Consider the following 15,899-nt stretch of genomic DNA (forward strand, 5'->3'; position numbering starts at 1 on the left):
TTACTTCTTTGGAGAAACGTTTGCTGCCAAATATAGAAACTAAAGTGGATAAAAGAACTGGATCCATTCTCTTCATTTTAATGAAGGAATCTTCCTCTCCCCCTCTCTCCCTACCCCACGTGTGAAAAAGAGAAGCAGAGAAGACTTCATTTCCCAGGATTCCCTTCGCGCACCGCAGGCCTAAGCCCTCCATATGTTCCGGTGCTTCCTGGGACTGGTAGTTCAAGGATTCAATTGTTATTCTCACATTTACTTTCCTTTTACTGAGAGAGGGAGAGAGTGCGCAAGTGCGAAGCACGGAGAGGGAACCTCGCGCATCTTGGGGCTGGACTTCATGGGCTCCCTGTGCGCAGGCGCACTAGGCCGGCACTTGGTCCCTTAGCTGCGGGTTTCCTCCTGCGATCTGCTGCCCTCTCCCTTTCTCCCCCCTCTCCCCACGGAGCCCCACAGGGACCCCGGCATCGCCCGGGGGAGGTGAGTGTGAGCGCGGACTGGGCCTAGTGGGGTGCCCCTGGGGCGGAGAGCGCAGGACCTCGGCCGGATGTTGATGCTCAGGAACCATGTGCGCCTCCCCATGGCCTCCCCGAGAGTCCCCAACCCGGAGGATTGTGCCAATCGTCCCCGTGATAGGGCTGCAGCCTTCTGTCTTCAGCTGCCTCCGTGTGCCCAGACTCTGAGGTCCTCTCCAGCCTCCGGACCTTTGCACAGGCTGTTCCTCCCCCTGGCCTATCTCACCTCTCACCCCCCCACCCCCGTTTTCTTCCCCCCTTGCCTCATTGCTCCGCTTTAGCATCCTGAAGCTCTTGCAAAGCTTCCATTGGGGTGCACCCGCCTCCCCCCATCCAGCCCTTCCTTAGTTGCAATCTGGCCCCAGATTTCTCTGACCTTCCAGGGTGTTCTGGGGTCCCCCTGCGGTTTATGGGGAAGGACTTACACTGGAATATAAATGATTTGCCGGGAATCTCCGTGTCTGGGATCCAGTTTGAGCTCTGGTTATCCAGACTCCTAAGGCTTGTCCTGGGTACAATAACCCCCTTCCTCACGCCCATCTACAGAATTTTGGTGTGTGTGTATGGGAACTTTATAGTCACTCACTTGTGTTCCCTTCTGGGCTCCTTCCAACCATGGATTGAGTCATTGTTTTCTCTGCATCCCTCTTGCCCAATAGTTGCTTGCACATAGTAGGAACCTAGTGCAGATATTTTGAACTGAATGGCCATGAAGGACTGGACTTCAGAGCCTGGGGAACTGATGAGAGTTTATTGGTATTAGTTCCAGAGCTGAGACTTGTATTGTGGAACTTCACTTGTGCTGGACCCATCTCTTGTCCACTGGAGTGTAAAGCTAGCCTTCCTGGGGGCCCCAAGCATAAATGACAGTAATATTATTCTAGGTCATTTGTACCTCTACTATTCACTGGATGACCATCATCTCATAGCCAGCAAAGAACTGTGAAAGAACCAAGTGAATTTAGAAAGTTTATCAGTAAGCAATTATGAAATGCCTGCTGTGTACCTGGCATTGCTATAGGTACTGAGGATACAAAGGTAAAAGTCCCTCCCCTGGAGATGGCAGGCAAACAAATGGGTACAAAATAGGTGTAGACAGGAGAAATTAGAGGTGAGAAGGAAGACACCAGTCACATAAAGAAGAGAAAGCCAGGGAGTCAGAGTAGAGGGGAGAGCATTTGGCAAGGATTTAGCACTAGAAAATGCCCTGAGTAAAGAGATGGAGGATCTTGTTCATGGAACAGCCAGAGGGACTGGGCTGAGGATTGAAGAGTACAGGAAAGGTGGGAGGGGGCCAGGTTATGCAGGACTTTGGATTCCAGACAGAGAATTTTATATTTGATTGTAGAGGTAAGAGGAGGCCACTGCAGTTGATTGAGTAGGGGTATCAATATAGTCGAACCTGCAGTGCAGAAAAATCTCTTTGGTTTCTGAAAGGAGAATGCACTGGAATAGGGAGAGACTGGAGGCAGATAGACAGTAGTCCAGGTTTGAGGTGAAGATGCTTACCCCAGCATGAGGCGGGGGATGTTATAGGAGAGGAGGAGGAGTGTTAAGGAAGTGAAATGGACAAGAGATGTTGCAGAGATGAAAAGAATAAGGGATGTTGCAGAGTGAAAAGAACAAGTTGCAGGGGTGAAGTGGACGAGATGTTGCAGAGGTGAAATGGACAAGGGATGTTGCAAGAGAATGAAATAGACAAGAGATGTTGCAGAGGTGAAATGGACATGAGATGTTGCAGAGGTGAAATAGACCAGAAGTGAAAAGAACAAGGGATGTTGCAGGGGTGAAATGGACAAAAGATGTTGCAAGGGAGTGAAATGGACAAGGGATGTTGCAAGGGAGTGAAATGGACAAGAGATGTTGCAGAAGTGAAAAGAACAAGGGATGTTGCAGGGGTGAAGTGGACAAGGGATGTTGCAAGGGAGTGAAATGGACAAGGGATGTTACAAAGATGAAATAGACAAGGGATGTTACAAAGATGAAATGGACATGAGATATTGCAGAAGTGAAAAAAACAAGGGTCGTTGCAGAGGTGAAATGGACAAAGGATTTTGTAAGAGAGTGAAATGGACAAGGGATGTTGCAGAGGTGAAATGGACATGAGATGTTGCAGAAGTGAAAAGAACAAGGGATGTTGCAGGGGTGAAATGAACAAAAGATGTTGCAAGGGAGTGAAATGGACAAGGGATGTTGCAAGGGAGTGAAATGGACAAGGGATGTTGCAGAAGTGAAAAGAACAAGGGATGTTGCAGGGGTGAAGTGGACAAGGGATGTTGCAAGGGAGTGAAATGGACAAGGGATGTTACAAAGATGAAATGGACATGAGATATTGCAGAAGTGAAAAAAACAAGGGACGTTGCAAAGGTGAAATGGACAAAGGATTTTGTAAGGGAGTGAAATGGACAAGGGATGTTGCAGAGGTGAAATGGACAAGGGTGTTTATGTATGGAGATCTGCTAGCATGAGTCTAACTAGGTTGAAGGAAGGGGAATTACGAAGGGGAGTAATAGGAAATATCTGTAAAACTAAGTGGCAAAGCTCTTTACTTACGCAAAAGTCTATTCTCTTTTTGAAACACATTTTTATTGATTTTTTAAAAATCATGTGCAATTCCCAGTATATGTGTATGCTCCTCCTTCCCTTGAATCTGGCCTTTTTAAAAGGAAGAAAGTAAAAGTCCACAAAATCAAGTGACATCCAAGGAAAAAAAAAAAGGCCTGGTCTTACTTATAGTATTCCATACCTCTGATCTCCCATTTTTGTATAATAGTGGGAAAAGGTCTTCTTAGAGCTCCTTTTTGGGACCAAGCTTGGCCTCTATAATTTTGAGCAATCTTTCCATTTGGACTGTTCTTTTGCTGCTCTTCTCTCTAATGATATTGTTGCAGTCAGTGGGTCTTGCTTTCTTGGCCTTGCTGACTATTCAAAATCAGTTCTCATAAGTCTTCCCAGGCTTCTTTATATTCTTCATGTCGTTTTCACTCAAACCATGGTAATATTCCATTTCATTGATGTATTAAGTTGTTGAGTCTTTAATTGATAGTCCTCACTCTATTTTCAATTTTTTACTAGCACACATGCCAAAAAAAAAAAAAAAAAAAAAAAAAAAAGCTTAACTTTTGGTGCAGAGAGACTTTTCTTTTGCTCATTAATGTCTTAGAGCTATATGTCTAGTCATTTATTGCTGGATCAAAGTATAGTTACATTTTAGTCACTTTATTTGGATAATTCTACATTTGATTTTATTGTTTCTCAAATCAAAATTTTTTAATTTAAATTTTGAATCCCATATTCTCTTTTTGAGAATGCAAGCAATTGGCTGTGGATTAGACATGTGCAGTCATGCAAACATATTACCACAGTAGCGGTGTTATTTGCATAATTTTAAATTGTTTTTCTGGAGGCCTTTAAATACCTAACTAAAGATTTTATATTTTCAGTTTGAGGCAGCAAGGAGCCAGTGAAGATGTTTGAACAGTGCTATGGTTAGACCTGTGTTTTAAAATTATCAGGAGAGTGATTGGGTAGAATATGGGGCAAGAGAAGTAAGGCTAGAAGTAGGGAGAGGGGAGAGAAGTGTGCTGTAGCCTCATGGGCAAACTTGGCATCTCAACACTTAGTAATTCCATATTTTTGCTTTTTCCCTCAAAGTCACCATGGGCTCCTCAGGATCTCCTTGGACTCACACCACAATGCTGACCAGGGCCTTCTCCCCTAGGATGTAGAAATCTCCAAGCTATCCTCAGTCTCTCTCATGCCTTTGTCCTTCTTCTGACTCCCTGCAGCCCTGACAGATTCTGTAGACGTTGACTTTCTCCCAATCTGGAGCATGGAGGAGGAAGAGACTGAGGAAGTAACCTTTGAACTCCTGACAGTCAAGCCCCAGGTAAGTTCTAGGTTCCTGTCTCTTTCCCTCTCTAACTTCTCAGAGCATGGATGCGATTTCTTGGATCTTGGTCCTGGCTGCTCACCCAGGCCCCAGAATCCCCGGGGTCCCTCAAGGCAGGGCCCATGGGGACTCTCATTTCCTAGAGTTATTGAGACTCTTCAAGCAGCCAACAACATTCATGGCCTTTAACTTGAGGGCAAGTGTCACCTTGGCATCTGGAACTTGGAGCGGGGTCCCTGGAGAGCAGCCAAGACTATCATGCAGCTGCCCAGTCTTGGAGATTAGATGTCCCCGTCTCAAGAACCAGAACTTAATCATGCCAGAAGCCCAGAAGGTCAGCACCCCAATCAGCAGGGCTGTGTGTGACCGGGACCAGTAGACTCTGTTCTCCATATCCCTGTGGTTGTCACCACCTTCTGAGATGGCCCTCTGGGCCACCTGGCCCTCCACGGTCCTTACCTCCAGCTCCTCCTCCCCTCATCCCATCTTCAGGTGCTCCTTGAAACCAGAGCCCATTTACCGACTGTCCTTTCCCAGGCTCCTGGACACAGGGCTGGAAGAAGAGATCCTGCTCCCCACTGCTCATCTGTAGCCTTTCTCTTTCAAGTTTCAGCCTTTTCATCTGTGTCACTCAGTGTCTAGAAGGCTGCTTGGGGGCACGAATCACAGGGTATGCATTTATTAAATCAGATATAACCTGTCCTTTGTTTGCCTTAACCAGTGCCTTTTGTAATGTTGTCATAGGCTGCTTCATAGGTTGTGCTGATTGTGTCTCTGCCCCTCCCTCTCCTCCTCCCTCCACTGAGGAAGGGTTAATTGAGGGGGGAGGGTCATGAGATGGGGAATGTCCTAATGCCTTCTGCTGTGAAGTACCACTCTCAGAATTGTACTTAGCTGCTTTCTTGTCTAATTCTTCATCCTTTTCACCTCGTTTATCTGGATCTTCCCCCCTCCTGCTCTTTCTTCTTTTTCCTTATTCTATAACTTATATAATTTGCTAAAGCCAGTTATATTAAATTGTATGTCTTTGGAAATTAAGTCAGGTCCATAATCATTGTAATATTGACATAGTTGCTCTCCTACTAATTTCCACTCCTCTGGATTCAGTTCTTTTTCCTTAGAGAACCAAAGAGATGTGTACTGTACTGTTTCTAAAAGTTCAATGATCTCCCAAGTTACAATCAAACCTTGATTTTTTATCAGTCTGAGCAAGCTTTTGACACATTTTCCCTGAAGAGAAAAAGAAGGCTGTTTCCTAAATATCTGTCCCATTTTAGCTGAAATACTACTTTAGCCCTTAACATTTTTGTACTCACCCTAATTTCTGGGTCACAGATGAAGGTTCTTGGTCCCACGTTCTGGTGCCAAAAGGTAATGTTCTCTCTAAAATGTAGTGTTCTCTGTTGAGGTTTTCTTGGGGTCTCTGGAGGCAGCCTTTGTTTCAGTTCAGTAATCACAAGTGCAGCCAGGGGTTAAAGTACAAATCCTTTATTGTCTCCTTCAAAGTCTTGTCTCCTTTACTTGGGGTTGGCTAGTTTTCTGGAGGCCTTCTGGATCTTGGTTTCTGTGGGGGAGGCAGGAGGACCTGCCATCACTTCTCTATCTTCCCTTGTTCTCATTCTGGCTGAGTTTGTCCGAGATTATATCCTCTCTTAAAAGGTGTGAATCATGTACTGAACTAAAGAACTGTTAAGCAGCATGCTAAACAGCCATTATTTCTATCAATTCCACTGACTTAGCACCTTGTTTCAAATTCTGGCCCATAACAAAGGAGGTCAGAGCCATCCACTGCATCCCAAGCCATCATCCCTCATCTTGATTTCATCTTGTCACTGGCCTGTGATGGCTTTTGGAAGAGAGAATGAAGGTGACAACTTCATGCAACTCTGTCTCACTTAAATCCAACTTATTTATGAATCAAACGACATCACCGTATGACTTTATCATCCCTACTCATCTCAGCGTCCTGTGGAGACAGGCGAGTGACCAAGTGTACTCCTACCTAAATATTCACATACAACCAAAGGCAGGCTGGCCACCAGAAGACAGTGTCAGGAGATGAGAGTGCTTCCCTAAGCACGAACGGTTTGTTGCTTACTTGGAGGTTAAGCTGAACTAGTACACAGTTGGCAACAGTGGAGCAGAAAATGAGTGGGCAGCTTTCAGAGACTTGCTGTACAGCACTGCATTTATTTATCTGGGTCAGAACATTCACAAATATTAAGATTTTTTTTTTTAATGAAAATGGTGGGGAAATTCCGAAACTGCCAAATGAAAAACGAGAACTCCACAGGGTGTAACAGTGGGATAGTTCATCCACCCCTAAGATAGCATTTAACTCCATTTAAAGCAAAATGCAAGCAAAGCTTTTAGATTTCAGTCATCGATGTGTTAATTCTACGACTCATAGGTAGGAAGGAGGAGTATTCTCCGGGCCAGATTATTACTGACCAGATTACCAGTCAGCAGTGAGCTGAGGAGTGGTCTCCGGAATCAGGCAGATTGTCAGAATACCTTTATTATGTTATATAGAGTCATAAATTCCTCAGGAAACACTCACTTATTCTATAGGAAACTCTCCAAATTTCCTCCTGTCACCTCCATCTCTTTCCCCTTAGAGCCATGGAGGTCTAAGAAGAGATGTATTCATTTCAGGAATCGGTGACATTCCAGGATGTGGCCGTGAACTTCACCCAGGAAGAATGGAGAAGTATGGACCCTTCCCAGAGGGCCCTGTACAGGGAAGTGATGCTGGAGACCTTTGAGAACCTCATCTTTCTGGGTAAGGACGCCCATCTCTCCTTTGAGCAGAACTCTGATCACATGGGAGGGGTGGGGGTAGGGAGGTTCTGCTTGCTGAAAGTGAGAGACGAGTTCTGAATTGGAGATTTTTGGGAAGTATTGACTGAGGGGAAATTCTGGAAGCAGTGTCTTTGTTCTCTGTTCCCTGGTGAAAAGTCTTCACCTTTCACAGATGGATATCCTATGACTTCATTGTCCAGGTCTTGAAGGTCTGGCTTCCTAATTCTTTGTCTCCCCAGGGAAAAGGCTCTTGCTGTCTCAGGGCCCATGTGTCCTTTCTTCTCAGCAGCAAGGGGCCAGTGAAGCAGTGGTCTCTCTGAGTTAGATCGGTCTCTGTCCCAGAGAGGGGTTGAGCCCTGGTTTCTCAGCCCTCTCAGCAGGACCTCTTTTCCCTTAAGAGAAAGGGGCCAGGATGGAATTTGGAGAAGGTTTTCTGACCCCAGAACTTCTTTGTTTCTCTCTCCATGGCCAGGACTTCCAGTTTTTAAACCAGATGTGACTTCCCAGTTAGAAAAAGGAGAAGCGCCAAAAGAACCTGACCCAGGTGAGTGTTGACAGAAGAAGGGCAAATGGGAATCACGGAGAGCGTAACTCAAGTAGAACATCTTGGAAATGCTAGCCAATGGGTTCTTCCCAAGAGTCCACGGGGAAGGGATAAAACAAATGTGTATTTCTTGTTTTATACTTCATAACATTACAACAACTTACCTATCGAAGCTCCGACATGCTACCTGAAGCAATGGGGCTCTTTAGCAAGCGTAAGAGGAGACTTCTGGGAGGAAGCGATAGTTGCCTCCCAAACCTTCCACTGCATCGAGTCCGCTCTGTGACAACTGCAGTGGAGCTTCTGAGCCTGAGAAATAGAAAAATGAGGAGGCTGGATCACATCCCAGGGCTTTCCTCTGGCTACAAATGCCTCTTTGGATGCTGTTGCTGTTCATCCTTCCTTCTCATCTTGAGGATAATGTCTTGATTTGTAAATGTCACAGAGCTGTCCAATGGCAAGATAAGCATCAGGATGATTGGTTGTGGTGCACGATGCAGTGGGTGACCTTGGGCTTTTTGGATTAATGTCTTTCCCAGATCTCAGTTTGTCTGAGGTACTCAGTGATAAAAGGCTAGGTAAGAATCCAGACCAAAAAAATGGCCTACTTTATCCTCACAAAAGTATCCATCTGGGAGGGAAATATCCTCTGAGTTTCTTACAAAAAACAATTGCAATTTTATAGTTACTTTAAATCCTGGGTTACCAAACCTTGGGCTGGAGACTATTACTGGCCATTCAGGGAAAACCAAAGTGATTTGACGTCAGGTAGCTCTATTTAAATTGCAATAGGTTTTTTAAAAAAAATTTTTGAAGTATAAAAATGAGAGATTTGTTGCTATTTTGTGATTAATAAATTGCTAAATTGGCTGTCACTTTCCCACAAATAAATTCACCAATCCAGAATTTGGTTCTTAACTAGACTGAGGAACGAGGCAGAAAGAACCAATATCATGGGTAACGCAACTTATACTCTTCTGCTTGTGTACTGTACATTATTTCCACCAAGGAAAAGTGTCCAAATAGATTAGTGGGACCATATGACCTCCACAACCTTTGTAGCAAAGCAGTTACAGAAATAATAGAATTGAACTTCAACATTTCCTTTGATTTTATAGATCTGCACTCTTGTTACTTGAACATATTTAAGTTTTTAAAAACTATACAGAAAGGGAAAAAACTGGCCTTAAAGAATATTGAACCAGTGAGTCAAAAATATGACTAATTTCTAAATCATCTTTGATTTGATCCTAAAGGAATGTACTACTCTAACAGTTGGAGAATTAGGCAAATAGGATTCTTCTGGGAAAAAGGCTATATAAAGAAAATCCATGTGTTCTTACTATATAGTTAGAATAACTTGTAATCTTTCATCTGTAAATTATATTTCTATGCTACCTAATAGTCATTTCAATTCAAATAGATTCTTAGTTACCAAGAATAATTCCAGTCTAATTTGGGGGCAGATTTCCTCCACAATGTCTCCTTTCTGAGCCTCTAAAAACATAATGTTCAACTATTCTTAAAGGACTAGCAAAACACTTCAGAAACAAGTGGCTCACAAATCATTTTTTAATTCATTTATTACCTGTGCACAAGAAGAATAGTTGATAAACCCAAAAGAATCAATTTTATTTCTGTATGGTGATTAAAATTAATTGAAATATCATGACATTTTTGGTGAAAATAACATTTCTAATTACAAAGTAATAATGCATAGATGAATCGCTATGGTAAAGCTGAAAAGCCTTAGACAAAAGCACTTTCTGGGAATAATATAGTGCTTCTTCAGTCCGCAGAAAGACCAAAAGGTAATTTATAGTCACAATCTATGGAAGTCAAGACAATCAGAGCAGCTAGGTGGAACAGTGAATAGAGTACCAGCCCTGAAGTCAGAAGGACCTGAGTTCAAATGTAATCTCAGACACTTAATACTTCCTAGCTGTGTGACCCTGGGCAAATCACTTAACCCCAATTGCCTCAGTAAAAAGAAAGAAAGAAAAAAAGTTGAGACAATGTTACAAAGTAGTTTCTGAACAATTAAATATCTACATCAAGAGCTAACCATCAAGATTAGCATTTTTACTATATTTTAAATGTAGTTGCCCAAAACAACACTTTTGTTGAGAGATATTTATCAAATCTCTATTTATCAAAAATTATCAAAAACTATCAACGTTGCTGTAAAATTTACACAATGAGGCAAATATCTGTTTTCATATTTGATTGTTTTCTCTCTTTTTTGCACAATTGGCTTTTTTAAAGTGTTTTTTTATTTTCAAATATTCTTTTTCAAAAAAATCATAAATGAGGGGCAGCTGGTTGGTGGAATAGATAGAGCACCAGCCCTGAATTCAGGAGGACCTGAGTTCAAATGTGGTTTCAGACACTTATCACTTCCTGGCTGTGTGATCCTGGGCAAGTTATTTAACCTTAATTGCCTGAGCAAAAGGAAAAAAAAAAAAGAAGGAAAGAAAGAAAGAAAAGAAACCATAAATGAAAACCATGCAGGATAATAAATTGTCCTAATATTTTGGGGGAAAAAAATAAAAATTAAAAATCTAGCTCTCAAACCACAAGATATCTTACAAAATATAAGTGACCAAAAGTTATATTCCTCTGGACAGTGCTCCCACATATAGGAGTATGACTCCCCAAGTAGAGAGAGGAACCACACACAGCCAGGGAAAGAGAAGATGAGGCAGGAGGAGGAGGCAGAAGAGAGGAGGAACTGCTACTGGCATTTTTGGTCCCCAACTACTCAAAGGGTGTCGTCCGTCCTTCGTTCTCAGAGGGCCAACGACATCACGAGGGACATGTCTTGATTTGTGAGTGACAAAGTCAAGGTATCCGTTGATGGCCCTCTCCGAAGGAACGGTTATCCACAGTGAGGAGGGGAGAAAGACGCCTACATGGAAAACTCACGTGTCCAAAGAGACTTATTAAAGGGTATTCTTTATATCTGGCCGGCGTCGGAGTGAGAAGGCTCCATATGCTCCACTCCATTGGATGGGTAGGGAGACATCCCGATCTCACCCAGACCCTCGTGCTCCTTGTTGCTGTCCTAGCCACTTTATGAGCTGTCACCTCATGGGTGCCCTTCCTTTCCCATGGCCAGCTCTGAAAATGGTAATTAAGTCTACAGTTCCTGGGAAGGACATATGTTTGTCAGCTTCTCCTGTGGCTCCACTGCCATCCCTAGGGCTTCTCAGGGACAACCTCTCTCCCTATACTTGTTACCCTAGAATGGCGAGCTGCCTGGAGCCAGACACTACCTTGACTTTTGTAGGTTTGTCCCCAGCCCCCCAGCACTTGGATTTCAGCTTCCCTAATTCTGTCTTCTGCATTTTAGTCATCATTCTTCTTAATGAAACACTTAATCTCAAACCTAATAGAAAAGTTTCCCTTTTCCTAACACAAACAACAACAGATATTGCCATACGTTTTTCTTCAGGCTCTCTTTGTCAGCAAAGGCGAGGTATCCCTGAGGACCAGTCTCTGAATCGGGATATTTGTGTGAAAGCATCCTCCAAGGAAAGACTGCAAAAGGTTGGTCTCTGAAATTGCCAAATAGGAGAAGCTGGAATGGATAAGGTCACGTTAGAGAAAGGGTTAGGGGAGGGGAGTAGGAAGGTCAGATGAGGAACTTCCCTCAGGATGACACTTTTACTAAGGTGAGTTGTTATCTCTCTCTTTTTACACACACACACACACACACACACACACACACACACACACACACATATGTATATATTTTTTCCATGTTCCTGTAGTAACAAACCTCAAGGGAAAAAATCTTACATTTTGAATATATACTAGAGAGAAGTCCTAAAGATTAAATGACTATATAGTTTTGAGTCAATAAGGAAGCACATGAAAAAAATCATGTGAGTGTAACGAATTCAGGAATTTCTTCAGTAATAATTCTTGTTTTCTTTTACAGCATAGAGTTCACACTGGCAAGGAAGGCCATAAATTCAACAAATATGGGCAAGCCTTCAGCCAAAATGCACACCTTTTGCATTGTGAGGGAATTAATACTGATGATAACTTAAATGAACATGGGAAAGCCATAAGACAGTTGGGAAGCCCTGATGATCATCAGAGATTTCAAGCTAAAAATAAACTATATCTTTTGAATAAATTCAGGAAAGGTTTTACTCTTTATCAAAGAGTTCAGGTTGGTGAGAACCCTTTTGATTGCAATGAATCCAGTGAAGACTTAGAAAGGGAATATAAACTAAATGAGCACCAGAGAATTCCTACTGATGAGAAATCCTTTGCATGTATTGACTGTGGCAAAAAATTCAGCAAAAGGTCATCACTCATTAAGCATCAGAGAATTCATACTGGAAAGAAACCTTTTGGATGTATTGAGTGTGGGAAGAATTTTTGTGAGAAATCCTCACTTATTTCACATCAGAGAATTCATACTGGAGAGAAACCCTTTAAGTGTAATGAATGTGGGAAAAACTTTAGTCTGAGATCATCACTTAATTTACATGGGAGAATTCACCTCCGAAAGAAACTCTTTGAATGTAATGTATGTAGGAAAGGCTTCCGTTACAAATCTTATCTTATCCGACATCAGAGAATTCATACATGGGAGAAACCCTTTGAGTGTACTGAATGTAGAAAAACCTTTAGATGGAAGAGTCAGCTTGATAAGCATAGGAGAATTCATGTTGGAGAAAATCTTTTGGAATCTGATAACTGTGAAAAAGAATTTAACCAAAGAAGAAATGGTGCTGAAAATGAAATAATTTATACTGGAGAGAAACCTTTTAAATGTAATGAATGTGGCAAAACCTTTCAGTGGAAGTGTAAGCTTAATGAGCATCAGAGAATCCATAGTGGAGAGAAACCCTTTGGATGTAATGAATGTGAAAAAAGCTTCCGTCTGAGATCATCACTTATTTTACATCAGAGCATTCATACTGGAGAGAAACCCTTCACATGCAGTGAATGTGGGAAAGCTGTCCACAATAAATTCCAGCTTACAGTACATCAGAGACTCCATACTGGACAGAAAACTTTTGAGTGTAATGAATGTGGAAAAATCTTTTACAATAAATATCACTATACTCAACACCAGAGAATTCATACAGGTGAGAAACCCTTTGAGTGTATTGACTGTGGGAAAAAATTCAGCCAAACGTCATCACTCATTAAGCATCAGAGAATTCATACTGGAGAGAAACCTTTTGGATGTATTGAGTGTGGGAAGAATTTTAGTGAGAAATCCTCACTTATTAGACATCAGAGAATTCATACTGGTGAGAAACCTTTTGAGTGTCATGAATGTGGGAACAAGTTTAGGTGGAGGCCATCATTTATTGCACATCAGAGAATTCATACTGGAAAGAAACCCTTTGAGTATAAGGAGTGTGGGAAAAACTTGAGCCAAAGAACATCACTTAATCTTCAAAGAATTCATAGTGCAGAGAAGCACATTAAATGTAATAACTCTGGGAAAGATTTCACTCAAAAGGAACATCAGAAAACTTACCTTGGAGAAAAACCCTTTAAGTGTGATGAATGTGGGGAAAACTTCAGCCTGAAATTGTCACTCATAGTCCATCAGGGAATTCATACTGGAAAGAAACCCTTTGAATGTAATGAGTGTAGGAAAGTCTTCATAGGGAAAAGTCAGTTGAACAAACACAAGAGAATTCACACAGGAAAGAAATCTTTCAAGTGTAACGAATGCCAGAAGTCCTTCCATGATAATGCTCATCTTACTGTACACCAGAGAATTCATACTGGAGAGAAGCCCTTTCATTGTAATGAATGTGGAAAAAACTTTAGTGAGAAGTCATCACTTGTAAAACATCAGAGAATTCACACTGGAAAGAAACCCTTTGAGTGCACTGAATGTGGGAAAGCCTTCCGTTTCAAATCTCACTTTACTGTACATCAGAGAATTCATACTGGAGAGAAACCCTATGTGTGTAAAGAATGTGGGAAAAACTTCAGCCACAAGTCAATACTAATTTCTCATCAAGATATTCATAATGGAGATAAACCCTTTGAATGTAATGAATGTGGGAAAGCCTTCTACAGCAAATCTCACCTCACTGAACACCAGAGAATTCACACTGGAGCGAAACCCTTTGAGTGTAAGGAATGTGGGAAAGGTTTTCGTCAGAGAACTTCATTTATTTCACACCAGAGGATTCACACTGGAGAGAAACCCTTTGAGTGCAAAGAATGTGGGAAAAACTTTAACAGAAGGTCATCACTTATTTCACATCAGAGAATTCATACTGGAGAGAAACCCTTTGAGTGTCATGAATGTGGGAAAAACTTTAGTCATAAAGAAACACTTATTTCACATCAAAGAATTCATACTGGAGAGAAACCATTTGAATGTCATAAATGTGGGAAGATCTTTAGCCAGAGGTCATCATTTATTGCACATCAACGAATTCATACTAGTTAAACAAACAAAAAAACTTTGAAATGACATTTGGAAAGCCTTTTCTAAAAGAACCATTTTCTTCAATATCAGAAAATTCTCTTAGGGGAAAAGAAACTATTTTAATATAGAGAATATGGGGAAGCAGGAATTTCATTCAGATAACATCACTTAGCTTTCATCAGGCAATTCGTATTGGAAAGAAGTACTATGCATGTAGTAACTGTGAGAAAGCCTTCTCCTAAAGGACCAAGTTCCTACTTATATTTTTTAAATTCGTATTAGAAATCTATTAAAACTTATATTTAAAATATCTAAGACTCTAATAACCAATAAATGACATATTGCTAGAGGACCTAAATCATATCAATGTTCACATGATTGCTACTCAAAGCCAGAAGAAAGAAGTAGGTTGCAGCGGAATGAAATGATGACTTGTGATGACCGCGTTAGTACCCTGGATACTTTAGAATCAGCTGGAGTCAGGATCAGCAAAAGTCCTTGATCTTTCTTCTTTTTGGACGTGAATTGAATGGCGATACAAAGTGAGAGAGATCTCAACACAAATCCGGCCAGGAGTCACTCTGGCTTTCTCACTCCACCCCCTAAATCCTGCCTCAATCTCTCTATAGCCCAACAGATCAAAGCCTGCACAGAGTAATGGGCAGGGCCATTCTTTCTCCAAGCATATCAAGCATATGCTAATAGAGTATTGACCAATTGGTAATTAGCCTTACATGCTTGGACCTCACTGCATCTGCTCAGTTTCAGCCCATTACAATGACTTACATATGTTCCATGGAGGCAAAGCAAGGAGTTGGCAAAATGAGTTTTACTATATTCCCCCAAAGTTACAAGAAACATTATTTCATGGGACATTTGTATGTGTTACTAATAATAAAATATTTTTCCTATGTAAACCAGCATTATTAACAGTTGCTGTGAAGTGGTAGACAAATTTGATTAAGACTCTACAAATAAAATTGATACTTAGTGACTTGGATGAAAATTTAGGGAAAAGTTTGGATGAGGAGAACTATATGGATAAGTATGTCTCAGGGGAAAGAAATGTGATCAATTCTGCAGATTATACAGAAGCTTCACATAAGTATGAACATTTTCTTTAAAAAAAAGAATTAGTAGAATTAGACCTGGAGAGAACTAAACAACATCACAAAAATTCAAATAAGACTATATTTTAGCAGACAGGAAAATATATTATTGATATATTATTGATGTAAGAGTTTTCAAACCATCTGTTCATGAATGTAAAGATTGTACTTTATAATCAACCAGAACAGTAATAATGAGAAAATATATAATGTAATATTTTAAAAGATTGTACTTTATAATCAACCAGAACAGTAATAATGAGAAAATATATAATGTAATATTAAAAGATTGTACTTTATCATCAACCAGAATAGTAATAATGAGAAAATATATAATGTAATATTTTAAAAGATTTAATCGTGAGTCATTTAAGCAAGCAAATGAAAATTTTCATATGGGAAATGGAAAGCAGAAATTATACCAGCACTGACTATAATACTGATTTCCAGAAGTTAGGTCAACATCAGTTAACTGGTACAAGTGAAGAGGTTGGGGTGCCCTCGGTTCCAGTCAGGGAACCAAAAATGATGAGGTTTGGTGCAGGGCAGGGAGTTGTGGGAACCCCCGTCTGGTCGGGGCAGGTCCTTCCTAACTGAATTTCCGAACCCGAAAAGTTAAACT

The 15,899-nt window shown here is 41.2% G+C and overlaps 1 protein-coding gene across 1 annotated transcript; it reads left to right on the forward strand.

The window, feature by feature from the left end:
* Window positions 1-304: 304 nt before the first annotated feature.
* Window positions 305-15,616, forward strand: LOC127556822 (zinc finger protein 271-like). Its single transcript, XM_051990266.1, has 6 exons — window positions 305-474; window positions 4,298-4,398; window positions 7,057-7,183; window positions 7,676-7,747; window positions 11,202-11,296; window positions 11,691-15,616. Exons 2-6 carry the CDS (start codon window positions 4,342-4,344, stop codon window positions 14,187-14,189), a joined length of 2,850 nt encoding a protein of 949 aa, XP_051846226.1. The 5' UTR covers window positions 305-474; window positions 4,298-4,341; the 3' UTR covers window positions 14,190-15,616.
* The last annotated feature ends 283 nt before the right edge of the window (window positions 15,617-15,899 follow it).

The sequence above is a fragment of the Antechinus flavipes genome, chromosome 3 (assembly GCF_016432865.1).
Source record: "Antechinus flavipes isolate AdamAnt ecotype Samford, QLD, Australia chromosome 3, AdamAnt_v2, whole genome shotgun sequence".
In the NCBI taxonomy this organism is placed as follows: domain Eukaryota; kingdom Metazoa; phylum Chordata; class Mammalia; order Dasyuromorphia; family Dasyuridae; genus Antechinus; species Antechinus flavipes.

Coding starts and splice junctions, on each gene's coding strand:
- LOC127556822 (XM_051990266.1), top strand. CDS start 4,342: ATGGAGGAGGAAGAGACTGAGGAAGTAACCTTTGAACTCCTGACAGTC. Junction 7,184..7,675: donor TGAGAACCTCATCTTTCTGG/GTAAGGACGCCC, acceptor CTCCATGGCCAG/GACTTCCAGTTTTTAAACCA. Junction 11,297..11,690: donor CCAAGGAAAGACTGCAAAAG/GTTGGTCTCTGA, acceptor TTTCTTTTACAG/CATAGAGTTCACACTGGCAA.